The sequence below is a fragment of the Pogoniulus pusillus genome, chromosome 19 (genome assembly GCF_015220805.1).
Source record: "Pogoniulus pusillus isolate bPogPus1 chromosome 19, bPogPus1.pri, whole genome shotgun sequence".
In the NCBI taxonomy this organism is placed as follows: domain Eukaryota; kingdom Metazoa; phylum Chordata; class Aves; order Piciformes; family Lybiidae; genus Pogoniulus; species Pogoniulus pusillus.
Genome location: NC_087282.1, coordinates 11,091,297 through 11,119,201, shown reverse-complemented (window position 1 = coordinate 11,119,201; position 27,905 = coordinate 11,091,297). Strand labels below are relative to the sequence as shown.

At 55.6% G+C, this 27,905-nt stretch overlaps 1 protein-coding gene across 4 annotated transcripts in view; it reads right to left on the bottom strand.

The window, feature by feature from the left end:
- The window catches only part of MID2 (midline 2), a 79,515-nt gene that overhangs the window by 5,756 nt on the left and 45,854 nt on the right, over positions 1-27,905 (bottom strand). For 3 of the 4 annotated variants that reach the window (XM_064159225.1, XM_064159226.1, XM_064159228.1), the window contains exons 3-9: positions 17,467-17,562; positions 15,535-15,642; positions 10,400-10,548; positions 9,834-9,961; positions 8,164-8,307; positions 4,609-4,770; positions 345-552 (exon numbers count right to left, since the gene is read on the bottom strand). In XM_064159225.1, coding sequence (XP_064015295.1) covers positions 345-552; positions 4,609-4,770; positions 8,164-8,307; positions 9,834-9,961; positions 10,400-10,548; positions 15,535-15,642; positions 17,467-17,562 — 995 coding nt within the window. Of the gene's footprint in view, positions 1-344; positions 553-4,604; positions 4,771-8,163; positions 8,308-9,833; positions 9,962-10,399; positions 10,549-15,534; positions 15,643-17,466; positions 17,563-27,905 lie in introns of those variants that run through there. The other variant, XM_064159229.1, reaches the window with a different exon arrangement.

Below are 27,905 nucleotides of genomic sequence, written 5' to 3'. Positions count from 1 at the left end.
CCCAGCACTGATCCCTGGGGCACACCACTAGTGCCAGCTGCCAACTGGATGTGGCACCACTCACCACCACTCTCTGGGCCCAGCCCTCCAGCCAGTTCTTGACCCATATAAGAGTGAATCTGCCCAAGCCATGAGCTGAAAGAGCCCCAGCTCCCTCAGTCTCCCCTCATAAGGAAGACGTTCCACTCCCTTCAGCATTTTTGTGGGTTCATCTCTTTTGTGTCAGGGAGCTGCTGGCATGAGAGGGGATGGAGCAACCCCCACCCTTGGAAAAGTCGCCTTCAACTCTGGGGAAACCCGAGGGCCTCTAGGAGAGGGAAAGGGAAGCCCAGGGTGCTGCTTACCAGGTGGAGGATCCCACCACCACCTCCCAGTAGTGGCAGCCGCTGTCGAGGAAGACGTTCCCTGCCGCGCCGTAGCAGCCCGTCCCGCTGAACCGCTCGGGCGTGTGGCTCTTCTTCAGGGAGCTCTCGTCCTTCTCCATCTGCAGCCCGTCGTTGGAGATCTTCAACTTCTTGTGAGCCATCTTGGGGTCCAGCTTAAAGGGCTGACCTGTTAGAAGAAGGCACAAGAGGGTAGGGTTTGTTTGTTGTCAGCATCGTCACCGTACCAGCAGAACTTGGCAGATGCTTGCCCAGGGGTGGAACTTGAAAATGCAGAGAGGAACTCTGTGGCCCTAAGCAGGGTCCAGGTTTCAGAGCAGCCAGGGCTGGGATCCTTCAGTGAGGGGCTGGGAAATGTCTGAGATCTCTTCATTGTACATCATTGCCTTCAAAACCCTCCTTCCCCACTAGAGCAGCTGCTTTTGTCCTCTGTCAGTGATGGAAAATGGCAGCAATGGGAGGATGTTTGCAGGTGGAAGTGGCACCAAAGGTGCCACCAACATGTACAGTGAACCAAAGCCAGGCAAGGGCACAGAGCCTGGAACCCTGAAGGGATCCAGACCCTGGCAGCAGCAACGAGAGCTGTGAGAGCATAGGGAAGAGAGAACAGACCCTGAAGTGCTGGTGTCACAACGGTGAGCCCCAGAAGCCACGCTGGGGCACTGGGCAGATCCCCAGGCACCCCTGGCAGACCCTGCCCGCAGCACACGGACAGGTGCCATCACATTATGGGGAGCACACTCAAGGGTTGCCACTGCTCTCTGCTCCAGACAAGGTCTCACCACCTGCAGAAGACATCCTGGGCTGTGCAGGGTGAGGTGGGAGCAGATCAAAGGTCCAGGTCCAGCCCACGTCTGGTGGAGCTGGAAGGGAGGTGGGAGCACGGAACCAGGCAGTGAGCAGAACTGCCTGTGAAGGGCTTTGCAGACCTTCCGCCCTGGCTTGAAACCAAACTGTGAGGCCTGTGTCATGCCACAAGAACATTTCCTGACCTGCACTGGCTGTCCTGCTTGCAGGTGAAATCCTCCTGAAGATCCCAAAGCCACCTGCCCTCCCTCACACTGATGAATACCACCACTGCCGGGCACCAGCTCACGTCCACCAGCCAGTGCTGGGGATTCCTCAGGAAAGCTTCAGTTTCTGGTGCCACAAAGCCCTGTCGTTACCCATAGCAAGGCTGGAGAGCTTTCAAGTGCCACCCCATACCAGAGCAGCTCCTGCTGGTCTTCCTCAGGGCCCAATTTGCTGGATAATTGAGCTGAGAGGCTGCCAGTGAGGCTGGGAACGGGAAGTGACCCTCCCGCTCCTCTCCTCGGGCTGATTCCACAGCTCCGTGGCTGTTTCCCCAGCAGTAACACAAAGAGACAGGCTCTGAGGAAACAAGGATAAAAATACCTCTCTCCATCAGACAGGACACGGCCAGAGCCCTTCACCAGGACAACCCCTCCTGAGGTCAGCGTGAACAACCGGAGCCCAGCCCCTGGCACCAGTCTGTGGCTGGCATATCCTGGCACAAGGGCTGCAAGCAGGATCTGGGTGCTGTGATGGGCAAGGTGGGAAGTATGGAGCACACAGGCTGGGACAGAGGGCGTTCTAGAGGGTACAGATGGATGCTGTTCCCATCTGAGCCCTTCCTGAGAGCACTCTGGCACTGAGAAGCACCATGGATCTCACTAGCAGTGGGCACAGCCTCAGCTGCCTCAGGTCCTGCACCACGCATCCCAACCAAGGCTTGGACAGCAAATCCACCCCTCCAGAGGGGATCCAACTACTGTTTCCCATGGGATGCAGATGTGGGCCACCCTGTACAACTTAGGAGCTCTCACCAAGGCATGTGTGAGCCAGGAAGAGATAGAAATGTGAGAACAATACCAGTTGGCAACGGCCAAGGCAAGCACCACAAACTCACTTTCCCTGCACTTTATGTACCATCAGAGCCAGGATTGTTCATGTGTCCTGTCACCTTCACCCACTTTTGGACCCCTGCTGCTAAACAACATCTACTCAGGCCCAGGCTCAGCACAGAAAGGTTCCTCCCTGTCACTAAACCAAAACCACTCTCAAGCTCTGGCGCCGAGACAGATTTAGCACCAGCACTGACAGCACAATGCTGCAGAAATCAATACCTGTCCTGACACAGACCTTCTGGCATGAGAGAACCTCTCCAGATGCCACTCCAGGAGCAGAGAGGGCTATGAAATGCACTAATGAGCCCATCTCCTGCCCAGCTGCCAGCCTTTCCACCAAGGTTACAGCAGCTGACAAGTGTGAGCTGTCTTCTCATCACCCACTCACACAGGGAGGAACCCCGGTGCCATCAAGCACAAGCTGTGGAAATGGTCAGTGAGGATGGGCTGGGGGAGCAGCATGACATACTTGGTGGCACCTTCCACCACCAGCACCAGTGTGCTGGTGGGCAGAAAACAGCCTCAGGCAGCCCCTGCAGGCTGAGGCTGGCACAGAAAAGAGGAAATATGTTAGAATCTTGCAAAACCAGACACTCAGAAACTCGGGATTTGCCCTGAACTCTCCTCATCCCAGGCGGGGACGACTCAGCAAGCACTGGAGAGACGCAGGTGTGGAGCAGAAGCCTGGAGATGACACTGTCCCCTTCAGCATGTCTCCTGTCTCTCCTGTGATGTCCCCAGGCAGTCCTGTCATGCTCGTGGATCCTCCATGGGAAGAGGCCAAAGGCTTCCCTCTTCTCCCTGCACACTGCAAAGCCCAGGACAGGTCCAGCTCTGCTGCCCTGGGATTTTGGATCCAATCTCACCCTGATCTCCTTAAGCACATTTAACCCTCCTTAGCCATCCTCGGGCCTTAGGAAGAGCAACCTCTTGTCTGCTTTGCATGCAGCTGCCCAGCCCCATCTACAGCCACACCAACACCTTTCCATTTGCTCATGGCTCAGTCATCAAAGCCATGCACCCCCCACGTGCCCTGGGGCTCCAGTCAGCAGCCCCACAAGCCCTGTAGGTAAAGCCACCACCAAGATGGACCTTCATGACCCCCTCAAATCCCATCTGCCCTGTAAGCGCTGGCAGGAGCTGACAGAAGCTCCAGGTACTGTGTGGGGTAGCTGGAAGCCATCCCTGCAGGCATGGAAGGAGCTGAAACACTGACTAGGGTGAGCACATAAATGACCCTCGGGTCTCCATCCTGCCATCAGCAGCAGCTCAGCCATGCTCCCCCTGGACCTGAGCACCCATGGAGATGCTGTTCCAGCAGCCAGCAAGGCAGTGAGCAGCACCCATGGAGATGCTGTCCCAGCAGCCAGCAGGGCAGTGGCAGCAGGGAGCTGCCGTCCCAGCAGCCAGCAGGCAGTGGGCACCAGGGAGCTGCTGTCCCAGCAGGCAGTGGGCACCAGGGAGCTGCTGTCCCAGCAGTCAGTGGGCACCAGGGAGCTGCTGTCCCAGCAGCCAGCAGGCACCAGGGAGCTGCCGTCCCAGCAGCCAGCAGGGCAGTGGCACCAGGGAGCTGCCGTCCCAGCAGCCAGTGGGCACCAGGTTGCTGCTGTCCCAGCAGCCAGCAGGCACCAGGGAGCTGCCGTCCCAGCAGCCGGCAGGGCAGTGGCAGCAGGTTGCTGCTGTCCCAGCAGCCAGCAGGGCAGCGGCAGCAGGGAGCTGCTGTCCCAGCAGCCAGCAGGGCAGTGGCAGCAGGGAGCTGCTGTCCCAGCAGCCAGCAGGGCAGTGGCAGCAGGGAGCTGCTGTCCCAGCAGCCAGCAGGGCAGCGGCAGCAGGTTGCTGCTGTCCCAGCAGCCAGCAGGGCAGCGGCAGCAGGGAGCTGCTGTCCCAGCAGCCAGCAGGGCAGCGGCAGCAGGGAGCTGCTGTCCCAGCAGCCAGCAGGGCAGCGGCAGCAGGGAGCTGCTGTCCCAGCAGCCAGCAGGGCAGCGGCAGCAGGGAGCTGCTGTCCCAGCAGCCAGCAGGGCAGCGGCAGCAGGTTGCTGCTGTCCCAGCAGCCAGCAGGGCAGCGGCAGCAGGGAGCTGCTGTCCCAGCAGCCAGCAGGGCAGTGGCAGCAGGGAGCTGCTGTCCCAGCAGCCAGCAGGGCAGTGGCAGCAGGGAGCTGCTGTCCCAGCAGCCAGCAGGGCAGTGGCAGCAGGTTGCTGCTGTCCCAGCAGCCAGCAGGGCAGTGGCAGCAGGTTGCTGCTGTCCCAGCAGCCAGCAGGGCAGTGGCAGCAGGGAGCTGCTGTCCCAGCAGCCAGCAGGCAGTGGCAGCAGCACCTACTGTTGGTCTTGAGGCGGGCGGGCTCGCTGTTCCTGCTGCCCGCCTGGTTGATGGCCTTCACCAGGAAGATGTAGCGGGTGCCGCTCTGCAGCCCGTGCACCGTGTAGTGGTTCTGCTTGATGTTGGGGACAATCATCCAGCTGTCCATGGAGTTGTATAGACCTGTGGGGTGGGAGATAGGGGAAGGATTTACTCACAGGAAAGGGCAGAACACAGTGACCAAGTGCTGCTAGAGCAGACTCCACCAACCGTGGTCACTCAGGCTGATCTACCAGCAGCTGAGAGCTAGGGGCACCTGCAGGAAGATGTCCAGAGGTGATGAACCCCAGCAGCTCACAGAGACATGGTCAGTGTCAGATGGATGCTGGGAGAACGCTTGGGAACCTGGACTCCTCTTCAGGAAGTGTTTCATATGGCAAGGAGGATGAGGAGGAGGCTCAGAAGCAGCATCTGGAGGCTGCTTGGATCCAGCCATTGTGGAGGAGAAGGGTGAGATGACACGTGAGGAGAAGGTTGTGACCTCAGGGTGACTGGTAGGGGACATCCAGGCTCCTGCCACCAGCACATGTCTGTGGAACACCCCACAGCTCCTGGGCTGGCAGCAGGGTGGTTCTGCATCTCCAGTGGCTTGCTCAGCCACAGGACAAGAGCAGGCTGCAGTCGCTGTCAGCCTGGATTTGGTCTGAAGCACAGGTGGAGGTGGCCCAGGGGAGCAGGGCAATGCTCTCTGAAGTGGAAACTAAAGCAGATGTGACCCAATGTGTCCACACAGAGCTGCTTCCAGTGCAGCATGGAGCTCTCAGCTGAGCACTGGGAGGTGTCACCTCTCTGCAGACATGGACCAGCTTCAGCTTCTTCCTTGGAAGGGACAAGGTGGCTGGGAGACAACAGTCAGGGAATGAACTGGCTCCCAGGCAGGTTTCTTTCCAAAAACAACCAAGAAGGCACTGCAGTCCTTGAAGACTGAGGGCCTCCTCTCCTTGCCAAAGCTTAAGAGATGCTTTTTGCTGCAGCTCTCATCCTCCATAAAATCATCCAGCTCCTGCCAAGCTCCTGGATTTCCATCCAGGCAGCACGGAGGGATGGTTTCCACCAGGCAGCTGTGTGCTGGCTGACCAGGTGTTTCCTGGCATGAAAGGCCTCCTGCTCTGGTGCACTCTTCCCAGGGTCTCCTCACGCATGAGTTTGGCAGGACTCAAGCACTCTCACTGCACAGACCTGGCTGTGCTGTTCCAAGGAACAATCCAGGAAGAGCTACCAGAGACATCAGGGCATTCCTGGTCTGTGCCCCTTGGGGCTTTCCTCCAGACCTGCTCTTGCTATCCATCAGCCCTATGGCTCCCATACCCTTCACCTTTTCAATGCCTGTGCCTAACCCACACAATCCCCAAAGAGGGGTAGGTGACTAACTTCCAAGCCCCTGGATGGATCTGAGGTGAAGCTGTGTGCCCAGAGTGGTGTGTGGGGGCGGGTGCAAGCCAGACCCTTCCCCAAGGGCAGCCCCAGGGCAAGGGCACAAGTTGCAGCAGGGGAAATCCTGGCTAGATAAGGAAATGCTTCTCTTGGCTGAGGAAGGGCAAGCACTGAAGGACGGCCCTGAGAGCTGGGGACACTCCAGCCTTAGAGAGGGTTGATGTTCAAGAAGCAAGCCCTGAGCAACACTGACTGAGCTCTAAGCCAGTGTGACTTAAAAAAGTTGGTGGAAAGACCTTCAGGTCCCTCCCAACCTAAAGAACTCAGTGCTGGCATGGTCCGTGGTCCATGTCTCTTCCTCAGCTGGCAGGTGCAGGCCAGATGGAGGATGGTGGCCACCTAAGAACAGAGCCAGTTTGGCTGCTGAGCTCTCCCAGGCTGTCACAGAAGAACAAAATGCTGGAGCCAAGGTGCTGTAGGCTGGAGGTGGAGAGGAATGCTGAGCAGGACACATTTGGCTAACCTCTGACCAAGGGCAAATAAATCACCTTGTTTTCCAGAGCAGGGCCACACTTGGGGCAGGACATTTCATCAGCTCTGAAAGTCATCAGCAGAAACTTTCTCCAGCAGCTTCCTGCAGGCTTTAAAGTGCATTCCACAGCCTTCCTGTGCCGTGACACAGTGCTTCCAGCACTGAGATCTCCTGACTGGGAACATAAACTCACAGCAGCCCAAGAAGTCCACCCTGAAGCTTTTTGTCAGCACTTCCCACCACAGTGGCATGAAGAAAAACTAAGAATAAACCTTTCTTGCAGGAGCCACGCCGTGGAGATGCTGCTCTCTTTCTCAGGGTAGACCAATTGGAAGCTCTGTTTGGTTCTCCCATATTTCTCCTCCTATGAAACCAGCAGTGCCCCTGGATTCTCTCCTGTGACCTAGCCCACGGATTAGCTCTCCTCCAGGACATGAAATGCCTCCAGTTTTGGGGAAAAGGCAGAGATAAAAGATCCCATAGCATGTAAAACTGAGCACCACACAGCCCAGGCTCCTCTAAGAGGAGCTGGCTGCCGTGACTTGGGCTGCAGGGTCCTCACTGTCTGACTAGGTACCACCACAGACCATCTGTGAGAGCCAACCTCGGTCCTCATGTCCCTTCCGTGGCAGTGTGGAAAATTAATTAGCTAGGGCAGTTAATTTCAGGAGAAATGACCTGGAGCCCTGCCTCAGTATGGTTCTGGAGGGTGTGAATCACATCCAATCAGCAGCCACCTGCCTGGACACCCTGGCAGAGGTCCAGCTCAGAGCTGCGAGATGGACGAGAAACCTGTGACGGACCAACTGCTTCACCAAGTGTGCTAGTTTGAGGCAAACTGGAGTATTTTAATGAGGAATTAGATTCTAGGCTGTGAAAAGGAAACAGTGGTGACATCTTCTTCACTCACAGCCTCGCTGAGATGTATAAAAGCAGGAAGACAAAACACAGATAAGACAGAGCAGGAGAGTCAGTGTGTGTGTGCCTCTGTCGCAGGAGGTACCCTGAGCTGCTTCTGTGTAACTAATCCTTCTGCTTCTAACCCCCCTTGCTGATCCTCCAATCTCACCTTGCAGGTAAGGCAAACTCTGGGATAAGGTAGAGGGGTGGAAAGAAGGTGGAAGGGTGTCTGGGAGCCCCTCCTGGGGATTCTGGTTTCTGGGAGGGGTCTTGTGTCTCTGTATCACTTTCAACTTGTCTATGTCTGTCTATAGCTGTATATATTGTCAATATCTGCTTGTAGGTGGTGCTAAGCTGTGGATGTAAAGCTTCATCCCTTGACTCCCAGCCAGCTGAGTCTAGTCTGGGTGATTCCATAAGAGCAAGGGGTTAGGCAGGTAACCCTCTGTTATAGAATCAACCAGGTTGAAAGAGACCTCCAAGATCATCCAGTCCAACCTAGCACCCAGCCCTAGCCAGTTTTCTTTCTTAATATACCATTGTAAACCAAACCTCAAACCATCACACCAAGCCAGAGGCTGCAGACACCAAGCAAAACAACTCAGCCACAGAGCCCCGGTACAGGGTTGCCCTGCACTGGTTCGGTTCCAGCCCCCAGCGGTGCCCCTTGCTGTGCTCTCCCCCCGCCGGCGCCGCAGGGAGTGACTTACTGATGAAGTTGGCCTGGCCGGTGAAGATGGTGTACTGCAGCTCGTAGGAGCTGACACTGAACTCGTCCTCCGACAGCCAGTGGACGGTGATGGTGTCGTGGGAGGCCGTGCACAGCTCCTCGCGCACCGACGGCGGGTTGGGCGCTGCGGACACCGCGGACAACACCTGTCAGTCCCCTCAGCACACCTACAGCTGCTGTGCTCCCTCAGGGGGGGCACCAGGCTCGTGGGGGAGCAGAGTCTCTCCACACAAGCAACTGCCTCATTTTCCCTGTTCCCCACCGTTCAGAAGGGCCTGTGGTGATAGGCTGAGGGGCAGCGGTTTGAATCTGGAGCAGGGTAGGTTTGGGTTGGACCTTAGGAGGAAGTTAAGAGTGGTGAAACGCTGGAACAGGTCGCCCAGGGATGTGGTTGAGGCCCCATCCCTGGAGACATTCGAGATCAGACTTGGTGTGGCCTTGTGCAGCCTGATCTGGTTGAAGGTGTCCCTGATGACTGCAGGAGGGGTTGGACCATCACAGAAACACCCAGGCTGGCAAAGCTCCTCAGGATCACCAAGTCCAACCTATAACCCTACTCTAGAAGGTTCACCTTAAACCATATCTCCAAGCAGCTCATTCAAGTGACCCTTAAACACATCCAGGGTGACTCAACCACCTCCCTGAGCACCTCATTCCAGTGCCTGACCACTCCCTCTGTGGAAAAACCTTTTCCTAATGTCCAATCCAAACCTACTCAGTCTCAGCTTGAGGCCATTCACTCTTGTTCTGTCTCCAGTTCCCTGTGAGAAGAGCAGCAGCATCCTCTCCACAATGTCCCTTCAGGTAGCTGTAGACAGTAATGAGGTCCACCCTCAGCCTCCTCTTTTTCAAACAGGATGGACAAGATGACTTTCGAGGGTCCCTTCCAACCCAATTCAGTCTGTGGCTGTGATTAAACTTTTTACTGTGGTTACAAAATGCCCAGAGGCAGTGTGCTTGGATGTGCTGTACAAGGGCTTCCCCTGCCGCCCCCAGCAGCTCTGGCAGCACATCAGCAGAGCAACAAGTGGTGAATTCACTTTCCCCTCCCTGTCACCCACCCCTTGGATCCTTATGGCCATCAGCCTTCTCCCCAGGTCCTGGAGACACCCATTTCTGACCTGCCAGTGCTCAGGGGGATGCAGGGGAGAGGGCAGCTCTAAAGGGCACTTGCCAGTGAGATAATCCTAAGAGGCACTCACCAGTGAGATAATTTTGGGGGGCACTCACCAGTGAGATAATCCTAGGAGGCACTCACCAGTGAGATAATCCTAGAGGGCACTTACCAGTGAGATAATCCTAGGAGGTACTCACTAGTGAGATAATTTTGGGGGACTCTCACCAGTGAGATAATCCTAGAGGGCACTCACCAGTGAGATAATCCTAGGAGGCACTCACTAGTGAGATAATTTTGGGGGGCTCTCACCAGTGAGATAATCCTAGAGGGCACTCACCAGTGAGATAATCCTAGGAGGCACTCACTAGTGAGATAATTTTGGGGGACTCTCACTGGTGAGATAATCCTGGGGGGCTCTCACCAGTGAGATAATCCTAGGAGGTACTCACTAGTGAGATAATTTTGAGGGGCACTCACCAGTGAGATAATCCTGAGGGGCACTCACCAGTGAGATAACCCTGGGGGGCACTCACCAGTGAGATAATCCAGACCCTCCAGCAACTTCTTCTCTCTGGAGAAATCCAAAGCGAAGTTCTCGAAGGCATCATTAAAATTGATATCTGGGATCAGAACCTGGGAGGATGCAGTTGCCATGGCGACCCTGGAAGGGAAGAGGAGGCCACCAGCAGTGGAGACATCACGCATGGGTCCACATCAACTATCCCCTGGTCCTGCCCCAAGACAGCTCCCCAGGGAGGCAGTGGGGCTCCACCCTTGAGGGTCCCAACCCTGACTGCCCCCTGAGCTCACTTCAGAAGAGCATTTCCACCACCCCACGCTCCAGAAAACAACAGCCTGCTCCCACAGCAGACATTCAGCTCTATTAGGACATGCCATGGACCTCCAGTCCTTTAAGGGAGAGAATTGGTGGCACACCCCACCCTGGAGTTATTTGAGGGCAGGACATTGGAAGAGTGCAAGAGGGAGGACAGAGTGTCCTGGGAGGCACCTGCAGCCAGGAGATCACTCCAGTCACACCCAAGTGTGGATGTCCAAGGTGTCTGCCTGGCTTGGTGTCCCAGGCACGTGTGGCACTCACCTCTCTGCCACGTTCCTGGCTGTCTGCAGGAAGCGTGCGTGGTCGTTCTCCTTCAGGATGTGCTCGGCCTGGTTGATGAGGACCGTGGAGCGCTCCAGACACTGCCGGCAGTTGGCGACCTGCTGGGCCAGCTTCCGCAGCTTCATCACCTGCCAGGGGAGCAAAGCTGCTCAGAAACCACCCCGCAGCTTGGCAAGCACAGGGGAAGCAAGGAGCGGTGGAATGGCACAGAAACGTCCCTAAAGACTCTAGGGAAGGGGAGCTGCAACCACCTCTGTGTTAAATTTTGGTTGCAACTGGGAATCATGGAATGGTTTGGGTTGAAGTGACCTTTAGATGTCATCCAGTCCAACCCCTGTGCAGCCAGAAGGGACATCTGCAACTACAGCAGGTTGCTCAGAGCTGCAGACAACCTGGCCTGAAATGATTCCAGGGATGGGGCATTTCCCACCTCACTGGGCAACCTAGGTCATGCTCTCACCAACTTCAGTGACAAGCAAAAAACAGTGACATCTTCCCGATGGAAATCCAACCCTGATGATACTGTGATACTGTGTGATACTGTGAAATACCTCAGGCCTTCCATCCCACCCCTGCCACATGGCTGGGTGACAGTTGTAAAGCCCCATAGGACCAGCATGGCACCCACTTGGCTACACCCACTCCAGCACCAGCCATGCAGCAGGAGGGGACCCTGGGGTGAAACTGCAGCAAGGTGAGGACACCTGAGCATCCTCCAGCCAGCTGCCCAAAGGACACCCAGGGTGAAGCACCTCTTGGGAAGCATCCATTGAAGGGCCAGCACCAGTGAGGACATCGCCCATCCAAGGTGAGGATGCCCTCAGCACCTCCCTGCTCCAACTGTCCGTCCATCCACCCATCCATCTATCCATCCATCCATCCATCCATCCATCCATCCATCCATCCATCCATCCATCCATCCCACCTGCCAGACTCAAACACCCATTCTGTGAGATTTACTGTCCCAAAACCAGCCCCAAACCCACAGCCTCCCTTGGGGCAGCAGAGCTGGCACCTCTGCACCCTTCAGAGCACCAAGGAGCTCAGGGAGGTGTTTTCCCCTCCTGAGACACAGCGACCACCTCTAAATCCAAACTCCTCTGGCCCACTCCCAGCAAGGTCAGGCTCAAACATGACTGCCTTGGGACCCTGCCTTCACCAAGACCGTGGGCACATGCCAGGGGGAGCAGGGGCTCAGCTTGGCCAGCAGGAACCACCCCAAAGGGTGTCACACAGGGAGCGATGGGCTGATGGATCATGCATCCTATGGCAAGGCTTGGCAGGGAACAAACATCAGCAGAACGAGGAAGAGGAGGCAAAGCTTGTCCCGTGGGAGGGATGGGGAGCTCTGGAGAGCCTGTGGGTCTCAGGCAGGGAGGAGAGCCTCTGCCCCTGTCACAGTCGTTCCTAGAAGCTGTGGTGCCCATCCTGCAGCACCAGTCCTAGGCAAAGGGAAGCAGATGCAGATGGCCTGGCTTGAGGCCAGCTGGGCTGGGCTGTGAGGCTGGCATCTGTGGTGCCCTGCACAGGTGATGTGGGTGCTGGCAGCCACTGGCCGGATCCACACCATGGCAGAGAGCTCTTCAGGGCAGCCTAGCTGCTGCTTCCCTCCTCCTCTCACATCCTCCCTGATGATTTCTCTCTGCCTCCTGGGTCACTCCCCCAGCCCCCCAGATGGCATGTAGGTCACAGGGTGCTACCCAGTCTCACGGCTGGTGGCACCTGAGTTCTGGCAGAACACAAACCTGACCCCTGCAAGGTGTGAGCCCAGCCCAGAGCTGCACGTGGGCTCCTCAACATCTGACCTCTGGTGGGTTTCCAAAGACACTTGTGTGATGCATCCAGGAAGAGCTCTTTGGTAGGGTTGCTGGAATCAAAGACACCTACAGGACAGGCACAGCTTCCCTGCATCAAGGGAGCACTGTCCAGAAGTATGGCACATCACCCTCTGGGCCCCTTCACTCCCATCCATGGCAACACAGCCTTCAGGCTGCTGCTCTGCTCCTTCCTGTCCTCTCACTGCCTCATGGGGCATAGGAGCTCCATCTCACAGCTACCACAGCACCTTGGGATGGAGTAGCTCAGTCCTCTCAATACCACACTCTGGCTGGAGACAAACCACTGCCTTGGCATTTTTCTGCCACAAATTTCCCTCCTCAGGACCAGGGCTGGCACCTTGTGCCACTGTGTTCAGGCTGCCATGCATCTGCTGGGCCATGTGTCAGGACCAACAGCAGGAACATGCAGGAAGCCATCAGGTGGCCTGGCAGCAAAGCAAGGCTGCTCACGTGGCAGTCACAGAGCTTGGCACTTCCTCCTCTCAAGCTTCTCAAGCTCCCCAGTGCTCATGTCTGCAAGAGAAGCTGCTTCCCCTCACACCTGGAAATCATAGCTCAGAAGTGTGAAAGCAACAGAGGAAGAGTGCCCACACCCCACAGCCAGCACCAGGGGGCACAGAGGGGCACTGCTGCCAACCCAGCCTGATTTCACCATCAAAGAGCCTTGTTCCAGTTCTCAGGTTGCTTTGGAATCCAAAGCCAGTGCTGCCAGTACCACCCCCCCCACACACCCATCGCCCACTGCAGCTCCAGAGGCACAACCTGGCTGCTCCTACCCTAGCACTTTATCAGCAGCCAAGTGTTGCTTCTGCTGAAGGTTGTGGGCACTACTCAGGGCACTCTCCTCACCCAGCTGCCAAGCTGGAGGAAAATAACATCTTTGAGCCTTCCAGCTCCCTGCCAAGTAGGGCTGTAACTGGACAGCGTGGTCAGAAGACGCCAGGGGAGGGGGTGGGAAGTGAGAGGCAGACAGACAGATGGACCAGCAGAAGGCAGAGTTACATAAAATATGTTCCCTGAAGTGGCTGGGAGAAACCCAGGAATGTTCAAGCTTCCCCAGGGTGTCCCAGAGCAGGGCTGGCTGTCCTGTGTAAGCACACCCAGCAGAACCTGCTCCCAAACTTCTGCCTGCAAAAGCCCTGCCTCCATGGTGATGCTGCTGCCAGCTCAGCCATCAGCACCAGGGTGGGTGCAGAGCTGGACCAGAAATTGCCTTCAGGCTCGGAAAGAAAGGCAAAGGGCTGATCTGTGGACATTAGAGAGCAGAGTGGGCACTCCTCAGAGCTACAACAGATCCCTCCAGCCTCTCCTCAGCACACAAAAGCAGCAGGAAAATGCCTGGCACCACCAGAGGAAGGGTCCAAGCACCCCCAAATTAAAGAGTGAGGACCCAGCTCACCCCCAGCTACGCTGCAGAGCGTGTGGCCCCTCCCCTGCTGCAGCACAGGGCTCAGGTGGAGCTGCAGTTTTCATCCCAAGTTAGCACCACAATGTTAGAGTCCCAGGGAGGGTGTCCAAGCAAAGCCACCAAACATCATATGATGATGATGTCCCTTGTCCCTCCTCCAGCCATGTCCAGCACACACCTTGTCCTTGGGGGAAGAGCTCTGGGGACAGCGTCAGCGAGGGACACTTGGACTCCCATACTGAGTGGGGTTGTGGGGAGATGAAGTTGTGTGCACCAACAGGTGCCCAGAGCAATTCTTCTATGGACAAGGCCACACAGGCCACCAGCAGCCCTCTGAGTGTGGCTGGGCCATTCCTGCATCACAGGCTGCCCAGCTGATGGGCTGTGCCCACAGAGAAAGGGCAGGCCCAGCAGCATCCACTGCATGGGTGCAGGAGGGGACCCTTGAACTCTGGACACATGAGCCCTGGTCCCTCCTTTGGTGCTCAGCCTCCTGCTGTGGTGCTGAGGGATGTGGTTTAGTGGTGACCTGGCAGTGCTGGGTTACCTGTTCAAAAAGTAGATGTGGCACTCTGGGGCATGGTCTAGTGGCCACGGAGGTGCTGAGTAGAAGGTTTGACCTGATCATCTTAGAGGTCTTTTCCTCTGATTCTGTCATTCTCTGAGGCTCTGAATGGTTCAACTCCACGATCTGAAAGGTCTCTTCCATGGTCACAGGATATCACAGGATGTTAGGGGTTGGAAGGGACCTCCATAGATCATCCAGTCCAACCCCCACTGCCAGAGCAGGACCACAGAATCTAGTGCAGGTCACACAGGAACACATCCAGACAAGGCTTGAAAGTCTCCAGAGAAGAAGACTCCACAACCTCTCTGGGGAGCCTGTTCAGTGGTCTGTGACCCTTACAGTAAAGAAGTTCTTCCTCATGTCGAGGTGGAACTTCTTGTCCTGAAGTTTATACCCATTGCCCCTTGCCAGGGAATCACAGGATTAATTAGGTTGGAAAAGACCTTCAAGATCATCGAGTCCAACCTATCACCTAACACCTTCTAATGAACTAAACCATGGCACTAAATGCCTTATCCAGTCTCCTTTTAAACACCTCAAGGGATGGTGACTCCACCACCTCTGAGAGAAGTCCATTCCAATGCCAATCACTCTTACCATGAAGAGCTTCCTCCTAACATCCAACCTGAACCTACCCTGGTGCAGTTTGAGACTGTGTCCCCTTGTTCTGTCACTGGGTGCCTGGGAGAAGAGACCAATCCCACCTGGCTACAACCTCCTTTCAGGTAGTTGTAGCCAGCAATGAGCTCTGCCCTGAGCCTCCTCTGCTGCAGGCTGCACACCCCCAGCTCCCTCAGCCTCTCCTCACAGGGCTGTGCTCCAGGCCCCTCACCAGCCTTGGTGCCCTTCTCTGGACACGTTCCAGCACCTCAACGTCTTCCTTTAATTGAGGGGCCCAGAACTGGACACAGGACTCAAGGTGTGGCCTGAGCAGCACTGAGTTACATGGGCAGAAGGACTTCCCTGGTCCTGCTGGCCACAATTCCAGAAACAGCCCAGGATTCCATTGGCTTTCTTGGCCACCTGGGCACACTGCTGGCTCATGTTCAGTCAGCTGTTGACCAGTACCCCCAGGTCCCTCTCTGCATGGCTGCTTTCCAGCCACTCTCTCCCCAGCCTGTACCACAGGGTGTAACTGAGACGAGTTTGTCCTTTCCTTCTTAACCCCCAGCCCTCAGATACTTATACACATTGATTAGATCCCCTCTAAGTCTTCTCTTCACCAGACCATAACACCTCAGGTGCCTCAGCCTCTCCTCACAGGGCTGTGCTCCAGCCCTTGGTCCTGTGATTGCTTTACCTTGGTCTCCTTGATCTTGACGGCGATGACCTGCTTGCGCTGCCGGATGATCTCCATCAGCTCATCGCACTCCTCCATCAGCTTGGCCTCGTGCATGGCTGTGTTCACCTGGCCAGCAGCAGCAGAGGCACTGAGTGTTAGGACAGGCACACTGGGCCCTGAGCCCAGCAGTTCCCACAGCTCACACCAGCAGCATCCCTCCCACCCCCAGCAAGGGCTGAGGTGCCTTTGCCTTTGCTCAGGAGCCAGCAAACGCCTCCCAGACCCACAGCAGTGACCCTGGCAGCAGCCTGATGGATTTGTTCTTCTGGTGCTGGCTCGTGGAGCTACTGCTTAACTCAGCAACCAAAAAACATCAATAGCCCATTAAAGGAGAGCTAATTGGACAGCCTCTCTCCATGTACCACTTCAGTAAACAAAGCTGCAGATTAATTTGCTATTAATTGGAACACGCACTCTGGAACGGCAGCGAGGCTCCAACCATCCTCCTGCTGGTGCTCTGCAGGGCACCACATGGCCCAGGAGCCTGCAGGCACAGGCTTTCCTGCTCCTCAGCCCACCTTGGTCCTCAAGACCCAGATGGATGAGGCCTTGAGCAATCTGGTTTAGTGGGAGGTGTCCCTGCTCGTGGCGGGGGGATGCTGGAACTAGATGAGCTTTAAGGTCCCTTCCAACCTGACTCGCTCCATGAATCTGTGAGTCCCTTCCCTGGCTGATGATGCAAGCAGGAGATGGCTGATTGCACACAGAGAGTTTCATAGGTCAAGTGGTCACAGCAGGGCAGTCAAGGGCTGCCCTTCTCCAGCAGGATTAGAGGTCTTGTCCTCCTCCAGCACTGTCCCTAATCCTCCCTACAAAGACTCTCCCACCTGCTGCTGGCTCCAGACCAAGCACTGCTGCCCCCCTCCAGGATCCTGATGCAGGACCCAGCAGCAGCAGGGAGGACAAAGGGGGAAGAGTGAGCACATCTGGGAGGAGGAGAAGGTAGGGATGAAGATGAGCTGCTGGCACCAGCCATGCCCTGTGAGGGTAAGCTGCTCTCATGGCAGGGATGGGGATGAAGTCCCTGTCTGCACTGAGGGGCTGGGGAAGAATCTACCCACACTGCCACAGGGTGAGGCTGGCCCTGGACTGGGGATGAACTGGAGGGGACAAAACTGGCCCTAACCAGCAGGGAGGTTTGTTAGTGCTGCATGAGCAGCCTGGAACCCCAAAGGACCCTGTGACAGCTCCACACCTCCCCTAGCAAGTGTGGCTTTGCTACAAGTTGCAGGTAGTGACCTTAACTGCCTTCCTGTGCCAGGGTGAGGACAGCTGGGCCTGCCATCATGGCCATGGCCACTGCTCTAGCACTGCTCCACAGGCACCACCAGCAATTCTGGGCTCTCCTGGAGCACCCAACACTTGGATATGCAAAATCTCTGCAGGGATTAACTAGTTTGCTTCAACAGCTCCCAGAGCAGAAATCTCCAGAGGGAACAGGAGCTGCAAAACCATGCCCAAAGCAGGAGATAATGAGGAAAGAAACATTTCCATTCCCCCTCCCTGAGAGCTGTGTTTGCACCCTTGGCATCACCCAGGCTTCCACCAAACACCACTGCTAGCCTCACATAATAGGTCCTCCTTCCCTCAGCCAGCCCAGCAGATAGTGCCTCTTCCCAGTGGCTCCCAGCCGTGCCACCCTCAGACTCTATAGACCTCCAGGAACCATCCTTATGTCCTTCACCATTTGGGACTAAACTCTGAAACAACTCAGTTGGTCAGAACCCCTCAGCATCAGTGATGCTTCCCACCACACCTCCACCTCTGCTCCCAGGGCAGCCCCTAGAAAAAGGACACTGGAGCAAGCCCATACATCCCATTGCTCCTGCTGGAAGCTTCCCAGTGCACTGTCCCCATCACCCACTAGGTCCCCTGGCTGCTCTCACCAACCTCCACTTGCTGGCAGATCTGTATCAGCTTGGCCATCTGGTTCTCCAGTTCACTGTTGCGTTTAACCAGGTTGGTGAGATTTGTCTCCAGGGTTTGCTGTGAGTCCAGACATGGAGAGGAGAAAGAGAGGAAAGAAGACCATCAGCAAAGCTGGAGGGCTGTCCCCAGCCCCACGTTAGCAACCAGAACATTTGCCACCCAACACACTGCCTGAAGGAGTGACAACTTGAATGACTTGGGGCAAAGGCTCTTGGGTTTCTAGGCAGCTCCTGCCCACACTGGTAGGTTGTGGGAGTGCTTGAGCCCAGGACAGGGAACCACTGAGTTCAGCATTGTAGTGGCCCAAGGAGGTCACCAGTCAGAGAGGACAGCATGGGGAGGTCTGTCCTTTGCTGCTCCTTTGGCGATGGTTTGAGAAGCTGAGGTGGGCTGTGCTCCTGTAGCAAAGCTGAGTTCCTCCTGTGTCCCCTGGAAAACTACACAAGCAGCTGGAAAACCCCAGGAGCATCTCAGTTTCTCAAACCACTCTCTGCTGCTGGAGCCTCTGACAGGGGAGGAGAGCCTAAGCATGCTGCTCCTCGTGTTCCCACTGGGAAAGAAGCCAGCACAGGTATTTTCATCACCAGTTTTGTTTCACATGCGGTCAGGAAGCCAAATAAGAGCCTATTGAACCATGGAGATGAACTTCTCTCCTTGCCAAACCACTCCTGCCAGAGCAGGACAGGCAAAGGTCAGGAGAGCAATGTGGTGGCTCCAGACCAAGACAGTTGGCCTGGCACAGGCAGCCAGTAATGGGCAGCCTCTGGGAAATCCTCTCAGCTCCTATGGGTCTGCCCAAGGCTACCGAAACCTGGGTGAATCTGCTGCTTCCCACCTGAGATCAGCCCTTCCCTTCCTCCACCTCCTGATGAGGACAAGGAGCCATATTGCTCCAGTGGCTAGCAGAAAGCTTGCCAGTGCCAAGTAAACCTCTGACACTTCCAGCCTGCTACCTCCATCCATCCTCCACCAGTTTCAGAGATGAAAAGCCCTAGGAGAAGGTTGTGGTCACCACCACAAGCTGCCTGCGCTTCCCTTTCAAGCTCCACTTTTGCTGTGGGAGCAGATCCTGCTGGTGGATCGCAGTGCAGGGATCCCTAGTTTGCTTGGCACCAGAAGATGAGATGTTCCTGGATCAGAAGAGGATCCAGGGAACAGGAAGGAAGAGCCCTCAGAAGGGCTGTGGTGTCTGTGGACACTCTGTGGACTTGTGGTTTGGGCTATCAATAATTCAGGTGATGCTGCGGCTCCATTAACCACACTAAAAGGAAGAGTTTGATGGCAAAGTGCTCACTGCCTCTTGCCCCAAGTGCTGGGAAAGTGATATCCCATCAATATTTAAAACTCCAGGGCTGGAGGAGGATCCCTGCAGTGTTTTGTTCTTCTTTGGATAGGATTTGTAGCCCAAGGCTTTCATCAAGGCTCCATCAAGGACATGGTCCTGCTCCACACAAACGCAACATGAGGCTGCTCAGCCAAGAGGTCTTCCCCCATCAGGAAGCCCCAGCAGAACACCCACTCCTGAAAAGACACCCAGCCTGAAATCCTCCAGCTTGCTTGCCAGCCTGTGCACTGAAGCCATGGGTGGGTGAAGAGAGGCTGGAGAGATGGAACCAGACCCAGGGTGTCCTCTGTAAGTGGGAAGTGCTCTGCATGATGTAGCATCGACAGCAACTGAGCCAGCTGCAGCTGCTCCTGCCACCCTCCTTCCTCACAGCCCCACATCATCACACACCATCTGAACACAGCACCCAAAACCTCCCCTGCTCACCATCCCCCTTCTTGCCAGCTCACACAATCACACAGTGATAGGGGTTGGAAGGGACCTCTGGAGGTCAAGAAGTCCAACTCCCCTGCCAAGCCAGGGTCACCTAGAAAAGGTCACACAGGCACACATGCAGGTGGGTTTTGAATGTCTTCAGAGATGGAGACTTCACCACTTCTCTGGGCAGCCTGTTCCAGTGCTCCATCACCCTTAAATTACAGGGGTTCCTCCTCATGTTTAGACAGAGCTTCTTACGTTCCAGTTTGTGCCTGTTACCCTTTGTCACTGGGCATCACTGACAAAAGACTGGCCCCATCCTCCTGACACCCATCCTTAAAGCACTGATGAGAGCCCCAGGTCACGCTGAGAGCTTTGAAGTTGCAGCTGATGTGCTCTCATGCTGCCCGGCTGTGGATGGAGGGCAGGGAGAGAAGCAGAGCAGCCTTTGAGCCCTGAGCAGGCTGAGGGACCTCTTGGTCCCCCCACCAAGCCACTCAGGAGCATCACACAGACCTGCTTTTGGTGTTGAGGATCCAACTCCCACGGGCTTTGAATCATGCAAGCCCCAGGTTTTTTCCACCAGTGGGAACTCCTGTGAGTGGGACAGGAGGACCTGGAGTGCCCTGTCGCTGGAGAAAGCCTCAGACACAGGTGTGCAAAGGCTGCTGGAACAAGTGGGAGCTTTGGCTGCTGCAAGTCTGTGCCAACTTTAACTTGGAGCCAGCTTCAGGGCTGGTCCATGGGTGAGAGGGCTCGAGAGGGGTCATCTGGCTCTGCCTTACTGCAGGAGCAGCTGTCCCCCATTATCCCCATGCAGAGGCAGCCAGAGCTGGCTCATGTCCACTCTCACTGATGGATTCAGGGCTTTGTCAGCACCCCTGCTCGTTTGTCACTGCTGCCAACAGCAGGCACAGGCCGGCCCTGCTGCCTCCACGTTTCACAAACACAAACCAGATGTGCACCCAGTGCCACGTCCCAAAGCCAAGCCAGCTGCCAACAACGCTTCCCCACACACCCAGTGCCTGCCATGACCTTTGTCGCTGCAGAGCGGCAGGAGAACAGGTCCCCAGCTGCCATCCACCAGCACCCTACCTGGGAAGGGCACGTGTGGGTGACCCTTCTTTAGCAGTGGGTTGGGCTGGATGATGTCTAGAGGTCCCTTCCAACCCCAGCACACTGGGATGCTTGCATCCATCCTTTCATCTCTCCCGAGCAGCTCCGCTCCCGCTGGATGCTGCTGCAGATTTTGGGCATCGCTGCTGCACTGCTGGAAACTGTTTCAATATTTCATTAAATCCAAAAGCTGGTTTCCATTCCTGGAGCCATCTCACCACTATCTGCTGCTTTGAGCTGTCCTATTTCAGGCACTCTTGAGCCCTCACTCCCCAGCTCAGGCTGCTCAGAAGAAAGTGATTTTTCAGACACCTCATTCAAGTGGCCACATTTGTACATCAAACCACGGTGAGTCCTGAGCTGATTTTGTATCTTCCACCACTTGTCTTCATTCCTTTCAAAGGACAGTGGAAGGAAAAGATTCCCACTGCCTTGAGCAATACCTTTTTCCAGGAGTTCTCCTCTAGTGAGTGATTTTCTAGTTTCTACTCAGCCAGCCTCAGGAGGTCAGGGAGGTCCTGTTCTGGTGCCTTGTGGTAGGTACCACCAGCAGCTCCAGTTCCCAAGGGTATGAAGGGCTGCTAGTGAAAAAATGATGATGCCCAGTGATGGGACAAGGCACAGTGGGTGGAAGTTGAGGCATAGGAAGTTTCATGGAAGCAGAAGGAGGAATTTTTCTCCTGTGAGGGTGACAGAACACTGGAACAGGCTGCCCAGGGGGGTTGCAGAGTCTCCCTCTCTGGAGATATTCAAGACCTGCCTGGACGTGTTCCTGTGTGATCTGGTCTAAGTGACCCTGCTCTGGCAGGGAGGTTGGACTGGATGAGCTTTGGAGGTCCCTTCCAGCCCCTGACCTTCTGTGAAACTTCCTCATGTTCACCACCCCTGAGCCCACATGCAGGGAAGGATCACGCTGAAGGGTCCAGCAGCGCCAGCAGCAGTCCCAGCCGTGGTCCCTTCCAGCCCCAACCACTCTGTGTGCAGGAGGACGAAGGGGCTGGAGGGAACCAGCCCTGCAGCTGTGTCCCTGCCATGTCCTGGTGTTTTTTCTGGTGGGGTCAGGCAGCAGTTCCACACATCACCCTTGAAAGGCAGTGACTTCCAAGGACTTGGTAGGAATCACATCCCACAGTGTGGGCTAACAGCCTCAGAGGTGGAGACAGGATGAGAAACCAGAACACGCTGAGCACCTGGAGGACCTATTCTGAGCACAAAGGAGTGACTACAGGACAAAGCCAATGACAACAGCTCCACATTGATCAGCCCACGAGAAAACACAGCCTGCAAAGTCACCCTGGCCTGCAGCTGAGGAAGGGCTCTCAGACACCCATCAGGAGTGGGACTGCAGCTGGCAGGACACCTCACTTCCACTGGCTTTGAAGCCAAAATGAGCAAAACTCCTTTCAAGGTGTAAAAAACACCACAGCTTCGTGCCCATGAATATGCATGTCCTCGTGGCAGGATCGCTGGTGGAACTGCAGGAGCCTCCTTTGAAGGACTGACGTGAATACATGGAAGGCACAGACAAAGAACAAGAGAACAGTCACTCTTGGATGCTGCCCTGAAGAGGAAGGGAAGCTGGAGAGCAGCTCCAGTGAACAGGAGGCTTCCTGGGTTCACTAACAGCAGTGATATCAACTGCTCAGGCTGGGAAAGCACTCAGGAATACCCTTATGGATATGTGAGGGTCACACAGAAATGGGTTTCCAGGGAGAAAAAGACCAGCAGATGCTGATCTGAAGCACATGGGAAAGATCAGAGCAGCAGGAGGCTCCATGCCCCTGATAATGTTTGGGATCATCATTAAAGGCAGAAGAGGACATTTTTGGCATTAAAGCCTCTTAAGTAAAAACACAAAGACCATAAATATCCTTGAAGATAAGACACCAGCATGAATTTGAGCTGTGAGGAAGAACAACACGAGGAGAAGATCTAAGGAGGAACTGTAGGAAATCTGTCATAGCCATTGAAGAGGTGGAAGTTTCACCAGAAGAAGATGCAGGAAGCCCTAATGAGAATTAGGAGCAATGTGCCCTGGACAGAAAGAAAAGGGAAGCAGCAGTGCAGGCTGTGAGAGCAGTGACCGTGTGAGAAGCTAAGAGCTCCACAAAACACTCGGGGACTTGAAGCTCCAAATTAAAGAGAGACATCTCCATCTCGTGTGCTGCTCACTCCTGTGAGGTTCCTTCCACCCTGTCCTCTCCTGCTGTCCTACCCCGGGCTCAGCCCTCCCACCGGCAGCTCCCCCAGGGGTCAGTGAACCATTTGGATGCCACCAAAATGGTCAGACAGCTCAGTGGCCATTCCCTGAGCTGCTCTGACTGAAGACACCCTTCACTCCTCACTTTCTGAAGCAGAAGCTCACTTGCATATCTGCTCTGGAACATGAAGGATGCAGGTGGAAGCATAGTCAGTAGATCTCCACTGACCCCAGGACCAGATGACCAACAGTTCCCACAGCAGAAGGTGCAAGAAGCGAGCAGATGACATCACCATGGACTGCATTGGCTCCTGTGCCCCTGTCCCACACAGGTGGCAGCCAAGCAACAGCAGGATACATCCCTCAGAGCTGCAGGAGCATCCAGAGGGACACGACTCAAGTGAGGCATGGCCTGAGCTCTGAGACCCTTTCCAATGACTTCACCAAGGTGCAAGAAGTGAGCAGATGACTTCACCATGGACCGCATTGGCTCCTGTGCCCCTGTCCCACACAGGTGGCAGCCAAGCAACAGCAGGATACATCCCCCAGAGCTGCAGGAGCATCCAGGGGGACACAACTCAAGGCAGGCATGGCCTGAGCTCTGAGAGCCTTTCCAATGAACATCATCCTGGACACCCAATCCGAAGCTGTGGGCAGAAACCGTGGAACCTGGCACCTAATTTATGCAAATCCATGCCTGCACTTAACAACCAAGCCAGGTTCTGCTGCCAGAGGGAGGAGATGGGAGCCAGGGAGCGCTCAGCCTACGGGAAGCTCAGGGAAGTGCTAGGGACACACTCGTGGAAGAGGCAAACGTCTCCGAGGAACATCTGGCTTCCCTTCAACCGTCACAAAGACGCTCTCTGATTTTCAGCAGAGAGAAGCAGCAGCTTCATCAAAGCTTCACTAATTGTCTATCGCACTTCCCACTCCAAATTAAGCAAAATTCAAGCAAAAAAACCCACCCCCAACAACTCAGTGATGAAAACCTGCAAGGAGGGCACCTGTGGCCCCACCTCCCAGCGCCACGCCAGCAATGTTTGGAGCCAGCTGCTCCAACTCGGGGTAAGGAATGGATGAGATGAAGCAGGAGGAGGTGCCTTGAATTACAAACATGAAATCAGCTCCAGAGTGGGGCCTGAGCTGCTGCATTTCAAATGACTGCAACAAATGTGCTGAATTCTGCCGAGGTGGGGAAGAGACAGCATCAGGGGTCAAAGGTAGATGGGGAGGAATCAATCTAGGGGCAGCTTGAGGTGGGTCCTGACCAGGACACACACTTGAGGCAAAAGGCTGCAGAATCTGATTTTAAACTGAAACTCTACCTGGCAGTGAAATGCAGACTGTGTCTGCAAACAGCTCTTCCTGCAGACTGCCCATCAGTGCCTGGGCTTGGTTTCATCCTCTTTGCACTGGTGGCCTTTAATTGTCTTCATTGCCACTTCTCTTCCACTCACCATGGCACACTGGGTCCAACTCTCTTTCCCACAGCTTATCTCTGCTGGTTCCTCTGGCCAGGAGCTGATTGCAGGCATAGCCTGACACTGAGAGCTGCATAGGATACCATATGGTGCCATGCTGAGTGAAGTGAGTGCTGGACAGTGGAATGAGGGTTTGGGAAGAGGGCAGCATTGGGAAAGGTCATAAACACTTGCTGCCCATGAGCAAGGATGGCAAGAGCAGCAGATTCATATCAAGAGGAAGAGCTCCAGAAGGCAGGAAACCTCCCTGCCTACTCCAGGAGAAGAGCCCAGGAAAGCTCCCAGCTTCTCATCCAACCACCCCTCTTATGTCACAGCCAATTCCCAGGCAGACCAAAGGGGACAGTGATGGCCTGGTTGAGGTCACTCATTGCATCGCTCAACCAGCATCAACCCAGTGGTGGCAAGAGGCTGAGTGATGAGGTAAGGCCATGCTGGAACCCCACTTCAGTCCCCACACTGCAGAGCCAATCACAGCCACCCTCAGCTGGGGATAGGGGTGAACCCCACTATGTCCCTGGAAACCTCTGCCCATTGCAAAGCTCATTGCAGACACTGCAGCAAGAGACTGCCGCAGAGCTATGGGGGGGGCAGGAGCTGCAACACCCACCCCTGAGCTGTGACACCCATCTTGGGGCTGCAACACCCACACCCCACCTCAATGGGCAGCAGCCCTCAGCATCCCTGAGCCTGGCACTCAGAAGCACCAGAACAGCCTGCCCAAGGCAGCACTCTGCCAGCACTGCAGGCAGGTCCCGGACATCACCAGAGCTGTTTAAATATTTACTCCTCCTGCCTCCCTCACCACCCCCACTCCCTCTTTCGGGGTCTGACGCTGCTGGGGGCATAGAGGCGGCTGCGGGCGGCTGGTAAGGGGGCACAGAGCTGCTGTTTGCTGCCTTCCCTCTGCCGGCGTGCCCTGGAAGCTCAGCTCCCAGCCCGGAGGATCAAAGGAGCCCATCAAACGCTCCAGCAGCTGGTTTGTGATTCCCCATCGACCCAGCTCTGGCGCAGGCTCAGCAGCTGCCTGGTTTTCTCCTTCCCCCATCCCTGCAGCAGCAGCAGGGGTATGAGCAGCGGGAGGAGGAGAGGCTGAAGCAGCAGCAGGAACCCAACGCAGAATCACAGGATTGCTTCGGTTGGAAAGGACCTCTAAGACCACCGAGTCCAAACATCCATTTAACACCACCATGGCCATTAAACCATGTCCCCAGGTGCCACGTCCACACATTCCCTGAACACCTCCCTCAGCTCCCTTGGGCAGCCTGTTCCAATGCCTGAATGTTCTTACAAGAATGATTTTTTTTCATAGTCTCCAACTCAAACCTCCCCTGGCACAATTTCAGGCCATTTCCTCTCCTTCTATGACCTGATACTAGGGAGAAGAGATCAACTCTCACTCCAGTCCATCCTCCTAGGTAGCTGTAGAGAGCAATGAGGTCTCCACATATCCTCCTCCAGACTAAATCACCTCAGGTCCCTTAGCTGCTCCTCACCAGACCTGTCCTCCTGACCCTTCACCAGCTCCATTGCCCTTCTCTGGACCCGCTCCAGCCCCTGAGTGTCCTCCTTGGAGTGGAGGCCCCAATACTAAACACAGTCCTTGAGGTGCAACCTCACCAGTGCACAGTACAGAGGGACAATCACTTCCCTACTCCTGCTGATCCAAGCCAGGTTGCTGGTGACCTTGGCTCATTTTCAGTTGCTGTCAACCAACCCTGCCAGGTGCTTCCTTGCTGGGCAGTTTCCAGCCACTCTGCCCCAAGCCTGGAGCCTCTTGAGGTTGTTGTGACTCAAGTGCAGGACCCAGTACTTAGCTTTGTTGAACCTCACACAACTGACCTCAGCCTGGCCAGGTGTCATCACAGAGCCTTCCTACCCTCGAGCAGATCAACACTCCTAACATCTCTGCCTGCTCTGCACTGAAGGTTTCCTCTTAGCTTAGAACCTTTCCCAGGGTTTGGACAGGTGGGCAGCAGGGATGGGATGGCTCTGGGGGTGGATGGAGATGCTTACGGGACCTGGCTCTCAGCTGCTCACCAACCAAATGAGGATGTCTGCACGACAGGCAGAGAAAACCCAAAGGCCCTCTCAGCATGTGACTGCCCATGACATAAAGCCACAGAGAACATGCACAAGGCAAGGAAAAAGATCAGGAAGGTCACAGGGTCTTGCACAGACCTCGACAGTCTGTGCTCACAGCATGTGGGCACTGCTCCCACAGCACATCAGCACTGCAGGAGTCACAGAGAAGAAGGCTGGAAGCCCACCCTGGTGCCTAGCTGAAGCAGATGTGAAGGCACCATGCTCCACACTGAGACCTGCAGTGCTCCATTTCCAGCAAGGAAAGAGGATCTTTAAGAGATCCAACTCAAATCTGAAACATTTCAGCTCTTGTCAGGCACAGAAGGGGAGACAACCAACCAGAGAAGCTCCTCCACATCCCAGAGCAAAGATCTAGTTGATTGATCTTGGGGGGACAGAACATTACAAATGCTCCCTTAGCCTGACAGAGAGGAGACCTCCCCCCAAGATGGGGAAGATTCCAGGGGAAACACTCCTAGGCAAGTTGCACCACTTGGTGGCATCACTGCCCGGAGCTGGGGCGGTAGGGACCAGTGCCTGATGGGCATCAGAGCGATTAGAGACATGAAATGATCCTCCCCAGCACACACCAAACGCCAGGGCTGGTGGGGCTGGTGTCGGGGAGCAGCAGCCTGGATGTTCGGCACGCCGCACGCAGACGTGTAATCAGCACTGTGGCGCCTCCATCATGCTAATAACCTGCCTAATTACACCCAGATAAATAGCAAGATTAATTGCCACAAAACAGCAGGCTTGGAAGGGCGTCCCTGACCCTGCCACTGTTTGTCAGCCGTCGGGCAGCAGGGACAGAAGGGATGGAAGCAAAACGTTGCTGAAGGGTGGGTTAACCCTGCCATGAGAGCTGGATCTGCCCCTCATCAAGTACTGGATTTACCCTGCCACTGTGGCTGGATTCACCCCTCCCCAAGGGCTGGATTCACTCCTTGCCAAGGCTTCTTCCCATCCCAGATGGCAGCAGCTCCCCCTTGGCGCCGTTTGGGCACGTGTGCCAAAGCAGAGGGCCAGGTCTGCACACTCTGCACAGCACAGATGACATTTGCAGGGTGAATCCCCCAAACTGTCCCTCCTGGAGCTGCTTGTGAAAAGGATACCAGGCAAGCTGCTGTCCCATCCTGACCTCTCCATGCTCTGCAGCACTCAGCAGGATGGGGACCCCATGGAGAAGGCTGCCCCAGCCCTGCTCTCAGATGGGCTCTGGAGGAGCTGGGAATGGTGTCCAGAGGGCAAAGCCCAGCACTCAGCAATGCAGAGCCCTGCCTAGCCAAGAGTATGCCTGAAGACAACCAGGCTGCTCTGAAGCCTCTGTTCCTATCCAGACCCTGTAGCCTTCTTTGCTCTGGATTGGTCTTGCTCCACTGAATGGGGAGGAGATGAGGAGATGAACGCAGCTGCTGTCCCTCTGACACCCCGATAAGTGAGCGGGGGTTGATGTGAGCTGTGCCAGGAAAATGTTCTTGCACCAGGACACTTGCCATGTCCTTGTTCACGGGACCAAGAAGAGCCCTCGAGGCTGACACAGGAGTCCACATCCCAGCAGTGCCCTGCAAAAGCAGGACAATGACAAATGGGACCCATTAAGCCCAGTGTGCCCTCTGGGAGGCCTAACCACCAAGGGACTTTGCTTCTGTCTGCAGTTGTCTCCTGCTGTGAGGCTGCTTCGTTAAGCAGAAGGGCTGGTGGGGAGCCAGGCAAGGAGGGGCTGGAGAGCTACCAAGCATGGCAGCCTGAGGGCTCT